The sequence below is a fragment of the Stylophora pistillata genome, chromosome 14 (assembly GCF_964205215.1).
Source record: "Stylophora pistillata chromosome 14, jaStyPist1.2, whole genome shotgun sequence".
Classification (NCBI taxonomy): Eukaryota; Metazoa; Cnidaria; class Anthozoa; order Scleractinia; family Pocilloporidae; genus Stylophora; species Stylophora pistillata.
Genome location: NC_142532.1, coordinates 6,401,104 through 6,409,878, shown reverse-complemented (window position 1 = coordinate 6,409,878; position 8,775 = coordinate 6,401,104). Strand labels below are relative to the sequence as shown.

General features: G+C 37.4%; 2 protein-coding genes, 2 long non-coding RNA genes and 1 pseudogene across 5 annotated transcripts in view; 4 read left to right on the top strand and 1 right to left on the bottom strand.

Annotated features, from left to right (window-relative positions):
- LOC148716287 (uncharacterized) overlaps positions 1–1,383 on the bottom strand; it is a 1,610-nt gene extending 227 nt beyond the window's left edge. Inside the window, exons 1-3 of the mRNA XM_088744281.1 lie at positions 1,066–1,383; positions 609–881; positions 1–259 (exon numbers count right to left, since the gene is read on the bottom strand). The exon at positions 1–259 is cut by the window's left edge and continues 227 nt beyond it. Of these exons, the coding sequence (XP_088600407.1) occupies positions 1–259; positions 609–881; positions 1,066–1,383 (850 nt within the window). The remainder of the gene's footprint in view (positions 260–608; positions 882–1,065) is intronic.
- LOC148716280 (uncharacterized) overlaps positions 1–8,775 on the top strand; it is a 279,731-nt gene that overhangs the window by 227,771 nt on the left and 43,185 nt on the right. The window lies entirely within an intron of this gene.
- On the top strand, positions 3,665–4,300 carry LOC148716286 (uncharacterized; annotated as a pseudogene).
- On the top strand, positions 4,587–5,170 carry LOC148716285 (uncharacterized). The gene is made up of 2 exons (XR_015995078.1): positions 4,587–4,964; positions 5,097–5,170. It is a non-coding gene; the product is annotated as an uncharacterized LOC148716285 (long non-coding RNA).
- Positions 5,265–8,387, top strand: LOC148716284 (uncharacterized). Of its 2 annotated transcripts, XM_088744311.1 has the most exons (5): positions 5,265–5,817; positions 6,844–6,944; positions 7,133–7,285; positions 7,402–7,524; positions 7,617–8,387. In XM_088744311.1, the coding sequence occupies exons 2-5, from the start codon at positions 6,876–6,878 to the stop codon at positions 7,761–7,763; spliced, it is 492 nt and encodes a 163-aa protein (XP_088600437.1). In that variant the 5' UTR covers positions 5,265–5,817; positions 6,844–6,875; the 3' UTR covers positions 7,764–8,387. The 2 variants fall into 2 exon arrangements, 1 of the variants encoding a protein (XP_088600437.1); XR_015995063.1 differs by lacking the exons at positions 7,133–7,285; positions 7,402–7,524; positions 7,617–8,387 and adding an exon at positions 6,656–6,748 and having other exon boundaries at positions 5,715–5,817; positions 6,844–6,982.

Sequence of the window (8,775 nt, the reverse complement as noted above, 5' to 3'; positions counted from 1 at the left end):
ATCGTTGTTTCTCTCTGGGAGATCCGAGTCGTACATCTTCTGGAACCACTTCTGCATCTATTGTTTTCATGTCAAAGTGCGTCATGGCTGCAGCTACAATATATGCGGTGGTTTCGACATCCACAAAGTCCTTGCAATAATTAAAATTATCCTCAACTTTGTGGGTCTTTGCATTAATGTTGTTGGAAACATTCATGTTTGAGCTCATCGTTCCTTGATCACAAGCTGATGAAGGCTTGTACAGGATGTCATACAAAATCTGTAAATGTAGAAAATTTTGTACTAAACTATACTATACCTTTTTTTTAATTTCAAAGCACAATAATAATAGACATTTCTTTTCTGGAAATAGTCTTCAGGTAGATAAAACAGGTACAGTAGCTAAGAGTCATTGCAATTTTTAAGATGTGAATTGAAATTGAGTTATAATACCAATTTACGTGGAGGAAATTCATCAATATATTTTATTTGATTTTGTGTAAACAAACTAAAAACAAGTTATTATATCCAAATTATTCAGGCTATAATAATGTAACACGGGTTAAAAAACCTGCACATTAAATAGTAGAAGTTGACTACAAAATAATTGGATGATACCAGAGTCTTACCTGGTAAATTAAGCGAATTGCATGCCAATCTTCATGTTTTACAACTACTCCCTCAAGTCTCTCATACTTAGTGTCTCCATCACCTCTGGCATCTTTGGCATTTCTTGCCCTTTCTTCCGTCAGTTGATCTCCTCCAAAAAACACACTGTCGGCTACTTCTTCTCCACCTCCTGGAAGTGTTTGCTTTGGTACATATTCAGCATGAATGTGTTCCAATATATCAATCATGTCATCATTAAGGTTTTCATTTTTGAAAAGTATGCCCAAGGGAACCTGAAAGTAAAAAATAACATTAACAGCATTGGCATTTTGCAATATACCAAAGCACTTATGATCGCCAGAATTGCTGCATGTTTATATAGTCAAACTAAGTAATCTTAGTGATCAAATGATCACTAAGGTTAGTGCATTGATCAATATATGATTGAGGCATAGAAAAAAAATATGGAAATAATACCTGTACAGACTTCTTTTTCATTTCCCGTGAGTATTGGTGTGGAATATGTCTAACAACAATTTTTTTCAAACATCTTAAGTCTGGAAGATTGTCCACAAGTACTCGTGCAGCCAAAGGGATGAATTCTTGTAGAAGATGACAATTATCCTCAGGAGAAGGGAGAAATTCAGAATTTTCTACCTCAAGGATGGGTTTTCTTTGATTAATAATGGAAGTACTTGAGGTAAATGTGACCCTGTCTGGGACAGCATTTGTGGCAAACCAGTGAATACTTCTGTTTTGACTGTCATTACCCATATGATGAGCTTTAATATACATATCAAGATTGTCACCTATTATTTGGTATCGTTTGGCCTTGTTTACATCATACAATTATTTCAGTCAATCAACATCAAGTTTGCCCATTGCATCAAATACGGGAATTGTAGGAGAAACAGAGTCTTTAAAGGCCTGTATATCATCTTCAGAAAATCCACATTGAAACAAATGATCAGTTATTGGACAATCATCCTGATCAACATTCATGTTGGCTTCATGGCAAAATGACACATAATCATCTAAAAATTCCTCCATTTCAACAAGATCACTGTCAATGGATTGTGCATCTTTGATAGGATGCTCAGGCATTGTATCACTTTTACAAATGATATATCTACACCACTGACATTTACAGTTTGGAAACCATCTGGAATTAATTCTTGTTTTATGGCTACTTGTTCATCCACATACTCCTCAACTTTATTGAGCATTTCATGTAACACATGATCTCTCTCCATTTCATGTTTCCACATCTTGACTGTTGCATTGAAGCTGTTTCCCATCTCATCTAATTTATTTAGAGTACTGCTATAGCTGACTGATATCCCCCAACAATTGGCACGAGCAAACCCCTAAAAAAGAAAAACTATCAGGGAAAATACTACCAATAAGTCAACAACAAGAAACATAATAATCGTACTTTGCCAATTAATTCAAATATGATTTTTGCAATCAGATGCATATTGTAAATTATCACAACCCAACATATAATACCACTCCTGAATGCTTTACATGCTGTCGCATGACCATGACATTAGTCTTGATTGGCTACAATTGTTCCTAAAAGCCTTGAACCTCTTTCAACATTTCCATCTGGGGGCCAGGCAGGGAAAGGAGGTGAAGGAGGGTGAGGTGATGAAAGTAGAAATGTCATATAAACACTAATTTTGCTTAGGGTCCAAGGTATTTTGGCAACGAATGCAAGTAGCTATATTTGTCCCATGTTTATTGTATATGATATAATACATACACTGTACCTGCTTTTTTTCCCCACTGTGCCATAAAACACCCATTGAAAACCTTTAAGCAAGAGCAGACAACTTCGGGCATCTTGTCTTTAATAGAATGGATGCTGCAAAGATTATTGATGGTGCACAACCACTTAAGTTTGATTGGCTTGGTTTCTTCTTTTGGTTTACTATGCAGCTTTGTAAGCAGCCATATAATGTAGGTGCTCTTTCAGACAACTCTTTCTCACTTTATTGCTCGGAAAAGTTCACCAATTCTTCCACCTTCGTCTTTCTGACAAGGCTTGGTTGTTTGTCACTACCCAAGGCACTGGACTCTTTATTTATCTCACTATGAACCTTTGTCAATACAGATTCTCTTATTGATTGATGTCTCCAGATAGCATTCGCCCCCCCCACTGTAGTCTTTATTGGCCAGTTGTCTGATAATGGTTGCATCAATATCTGGTCTGATCACTTTTTTCACTTGGCCTGATGGATAATCTATGCAGACCTAGAAAAAGAAAAATTAAAGAATTAAAAATAATTAACCAAGATCCCTGTTAATTTCCCTATTTTCATGTCCAACCAGGTCCCATGTGATTATGACAAAAGGTATACATATTAGGGCATCTCTAAATATTTAAAGAAAGAAATAATTATAATTAACAAAGTAATATTTACAAATAATACATTAAATATCTGCAATAATCATATATACATAGATGTAATATTTACACTTGCCAGAAATTCTAAGGTGGTGGCACAGAAGTATTTAAACAAGGACCCTGACTATAAAAGGGATAGCTCCTCCCCCGTCTTGTAACGCAATCTTTGCTTCCATGGCTAATCGAAGATGGCTGACTAATGGAAGGTGAAGGGGGAAAAAGAGATTTGTACACGAAGACCGATATCCTTGTCTTGTTTCAATTGATTTCCACTTGAAAATGTTTTTATTGGTGGTTAAAATGGGATGAATGGAGAAATACTGATCTTCATTTGCAAAACTCAAAAAATTAGGCTATCGCAATTTGAATTTCACGCTCCTAACGGCTCCTCCTATTGCGAGATGGTCGTACTGGCCCTCTGACTCCCCTCCGTTTGCCTCAACTTCTTGAGCCGTCGATATCACTGACTAAAGGATCTCAGTACTGTGACATGCTCAGAGAGATTGGTTTTCATGTACATATATGTACATTTATGTACATGTATGTAAATGTGTGTATGTGTATGTTGCGACATAACTCATCTTCCACTTCGAATTGATCCATTTTACAGTTGCTACAGTCGCACACTAACTAGTCTTTAGCTTTAAAATTGCATTTTATTTTGCCATGGCGGATTTTCCAGCAAAAAAAGCCAAAACAGTGGCGTGAGGTCTACGAGTCCATTATACACTGGAGCTGGTGGTCGAACCCGGAATGGAAGAGCGACTGGAAAGCGTGAAGACCAGAATTCAGCAGTTGAAGGAACACCTTCATTTAGCGAGTCGAACACCGATGGCAAATGTTATTTTGATGGAACGACTCTTAGACTTATTCGAATGGTCTGAACAAAGAGGTATGGTAAGTGAAAGTCACTCCTCTTTGTTTACATCTTGCTCGTTCGCTCAGGCTTCTCATCTCGCCAGTGACGCGACCTCCCAAACCAACATAAACAGGTCCAATGTTTTATCGCACGTTTTGAGTTATGGGGAGAATATGACGGGTTATTTCGATATCCATACAAAAAGCAAGGCTGACGAGGATTATTTCCTTGCATCGACTGACGCCACGTGAAACCTTTTGTGCACCATGGCCAGTTATAATGGGACTTGTCCTCTCTGTGGTTTTCTCTTCGACATGGAGTCGTTCTCCTTCTTGCGGCACGGACATGCGGTTCGTATCAGCCTGAACTGTGTTGCTGGCCATTCGCTCAGATGGTATTCTTGCAGTATTACCATGGGAAAGTTTACTGTTAACTTGAGGTAATTATTTTACTTGCTCTTACCTTAGTGGCAAGACTTTGTTTGGCTTTTCATACTTTCAGAAATTCAGAAATGTTCAGTCACCACAGTCTAAAATGTTCCTTGTCTCTGGTTATAGGATGATACACGGATTCACTTGTACTGGGCTAACCGAGACCCAGTATGTCAATTACTGTAAGGCATCCAAGATTGGCCACGTTGAAGAGAAGTACATTTCAACTGGTAAGGAACATCATACCATGATTCCATTAGTAATCTCCAAGAAACAAACAAACAACCAAACCCAAAATTAAAGTTTCCTCAGGTACCACGGTACCAATTCCTTTTTTGTCTTGTTGGTTCTTCCTACTACTTATTAGTTTATGGAATTAACATTACAAATGTGATTTGCAAGAGTGTTTCAACACAAGGCCCAGCCTTACCAGCCAGGTGCCATTTATTGTTTTATTTTCCTTTGTTATTTTTTGGATTTTATGATAGATGACTGCACATACTTCAATTTTTGTATTTATAAGTAAACAGCAAGTGTAGCATCTTTAATTATTGCTTCCCTGGCAGTCTACTCCTCTCATGGATATAGGAATGCCGTTGATCTGTTGTATGAGGAGAAGCTGGCCCAAGCCAGGAGGGAGGCTCAGCAAGATGCTCATTATGCCGTTTTTGGAGATGTTAGTATCTTTCCTTCATTTCAAACAATGTGTCAAGCACTGTGTGGTATATTTTACTTGATGCTTGATCATGTATATGGGTGTCTTTCCACACCTTAACAAGTTCTCTCTATTTTATATTGACAACTTCAGGTCATTATAACAGATGCTAGACACGACTCAAGTCGAGCTGCTCAGCACACCACTGTGTCAGCTATATCTTACAGGCAAGGACATAAAAGGGATATAGATCTGTTTGTTTTATAATTAACTGTAAGTAAATGCTTTGTTGCTACTGCTGATCCATTTTTGCAAAACTTTACCCAAATTGGTACATTGATGATCCTTTGAATAGCTAGCCCAAAATAAGGATATTTCATTGTACATTTCAGAAACAAAAAAGTTATTTTCAGCCTCCACTGGTCAAAGGATGACATGCCTTCAGCAGCAACACGCCAGGTGCCAATGACAAAAGAATTAGTGGAAGCTCTCACAGCTCTTGGTAAGATACATGACACAACTTGCTTTACAGTCAGTGCTCTCCAGTAAACTCATTCATGTCTTATAACAACATTGTTGTTGTTGATGTGCTCTCACTTATAATTTGTGAATAGCAGCAGTATTTCTTGACTTTTCTCAGTAAATTTATTCATTGTTCTTCTGCAAATTTCTCATTACATAATTATATGTACACGAATTACCAAGTGCCATGTTTTCTTTTTGCAGGTAATTTTTTGTACTTGTTTTTAATTTCTTTGTTCAATTTCTTTTTGCAGGTCATCGTGTTGGTGTGAGGTTGCCCATGACTACTCTCCAGCTCTAAAGCAGTGACTGACTGGCAAGGGGATTAAAAACTCATATGACAGCTGGCATGGTATGTAACAACTACAAATTTCTTTTCCTTTTACTTTAGTACCTCCAATGAATTTTGAATTTTGTTCCTCACATCATAAAACAGTATAAAACATACTGTATAAAACAGCTATAATGCCACATTTAACATACTGTCATTTAGTCTGGAACTTTTGTAAATCTTCAGATGGGCGCAAAATCGAACGCATCCAAGAGCGAGCCCTGCGTGCGGTCTTCAAAACAACAACAGAGACATATGAGGAACTTCTTAAGCGTGCTAAGTTACCTACGCTTCATGATAGACGCTTACAGGACATAGCAACACTAATGTATAAAGTAAAGAACGATCTAGTACCCAGCTACATATCTGAGATATTTACTCGAAAGGGTACTCGTTATAACCTTAGGAATAGTGACTTTGAAATACCACGATTTAACACTATACGCTATGGTAAACACACACTAAGGTATCAAGGACCATATATTTGGTCCAAATTAGAAAATGGTATGCGTGAACTACCAAGCCTTAGTATCTTTAAAACTAGAATCCGTAGAGTTGACCTGGTCAGCCTAGTGGAAGACAGTGGCAACTGCTGCAATCTTTGCAGCACGTGATTTTTTTAATATTTCTAAATATTTTAAAATTTTAATGCATAGTTTATCGGCTGTATTGTTACTTATTATGATACTGTACATAGTTTTTTTTATTAATTTAGTAAGTAGGTGTCCCCAATTAGCTCTATGAGCTAAATACATTGACACGGTAATAAAGATTTTATTTTTTTATTATTATTATTATTTATTTAAAGAAAAAAGAAATCAAACTTTTGTCTAAGCCCATTTAATTTCTCATTTCAAAGGTGGTAAAGGGGCAAAAAAGGCCATTAAAAAGGTTGCAAGTGGCCTCCAAAGGGATGCTGAGAAATCCTGGTTCTCTGAACTATCTGACAAAGGTAGAAATCTGTGAAATAAACTGTCCAATATTTGTATGATCTGCATCGAATGTGAAAAATGACATGTACAAACTCTTTTCCGCTTTTCTTTTTAGTAAAATGCACCAAGACACATTTCTACCATGCCATGAAAAACTGCAATGGAGATGCAAATGAGCTGAAGATGTACATGATAAATATCATTGACCATTACAAGGTTAACCAGTGACTTGTTTGAACATTATATGACTGTTTGTGAAGCGGGAGAAGTGACCTATAACCAGAAAAATAAATAAGTTAATAATAAGAATAATTTCAATGACAATGATGATGATAATAATAATTATAATTCAAACAATGCCATGAAATACTGTTCATTTACATACGAACTTTTCATTGCTGTAGAGTGATCATTCAAAGTGTCAGAAAGATTCAAGGTGTCAACAAGAGGGCTATGTATGCAGCAAGAGGCCTCTCTTAAACGACAAGGCTATTGCTGCCTACAGGAAAGCCATAGAAGGGACAACAATCTACAGAAATGCTGAGGATTATGCCATGGTATTAATTATTGACTCATATCATGAATTTCGCCTTTGGAATACATATCAGAAACAAAAATTAATTGGACTAAAAACTAGCTTATCACTGTTATTATTGTTGTTATTGCCTTGCAGTGTCGTGATACCTACTGGATCGAGTCTTTGCACTTTGTGATGCTAATTTATGCCCAGAAGCGCATACATTTTGGACGTGCAGACTCCTATAAGATGAGAATGCAATTGGCCATTGTTGACTGGGTACACAAAAGTTCTGATGAAGTTTTGTTTTGAGTAACTTGAGATACTTTAGAATGAGATGACTATGGGTTAATCTTTATGTTCTCTTATAGAATGAGAACGTCCTGAGGGAAACAATGTCCGAACAGTATTACCAAACGAGTCGCCAACCTGACAGAATTGCACTACACAGGGTGCTAGTGCAAAAAACATATAAGTTCAAAGATGAAATTTGGGCAACGTTTTACAAAACACTGTAATATTATTTCCATTGTATATTATTTCCATTGTATATTATTTCCATTGTATATTAATTCCATTGTCAACAATTATTGCTAAGGTAATCACAATTTGTGTTTAAATTTACAATGTCAGAATTGTCATGCTCTCTGATGCCCCTGGTATGGCACATGAGGAGGATTTGGCCACCTTCCTCTAACATCCTTGATGACGCAATGAGGCATAACCTCTCTTACATCATCAATGTGACACCCCAAATCCTCCTTTCTTTGTTGATATACTGAGTTGTCCCAAAGGCCACAGTCTTTCAGCGTTCGCCAGTACCACTTGTAGTCTTTACGCTGTTTGGTTTGGTTTGGTTTGTTATTCTTGCATTACTTTTTCCCTGTGGCTTGAAAGGGGACAAAGTGATGCAAGACGGTTGAAGACAGTAGTTACAGGCCTGTCGTATTACGTCATTTGGTTCATCAGTTGGGTTAGGGGGTGTTTCATTGAGAGTGGCATTGCGGTGGTGAAACACACACAGGTGATGGGGTAGTCGGATCCGCGTCGGCACTAGGCACTGTGAGACCCGCTCGTTTGGAAGCTGTAAATAGAAAAGAAATCGAGAATTAAGGGAAGTTTATACTCCGAAAGAAAAAGCCTCAAAAAAGGAAAAAAAAATAGAGCGAAGTTCGAGAATAGGTCCCCTTGAAAGGAACATAGTTTTCTAAGTGTTTTGACACAGCACTATGTAGGATATTTTTTGCCTGAACATTTTAGACGCGCGTTGCAACGAGAAGCCTATTTCACTAGCTACTTATGAAAAGGTCAAGGTTTTCAATAGATCTTGAGGCCCGTTCAGGCAATACAGCCGATGATAATTCGTTTTCCATCGGATTTCAGTCAACCAGACATGTTTCCAATCTGTGACCGAAAACAAGCACTACTTTTTAAGCGGCGGATCAGTTAATCATAAAACGTTCATTGCTCAGTTATTTGGAAGAACAGGTACACTCCTGGACTAATTGTGGTAGTCGTGCAATGAATGGC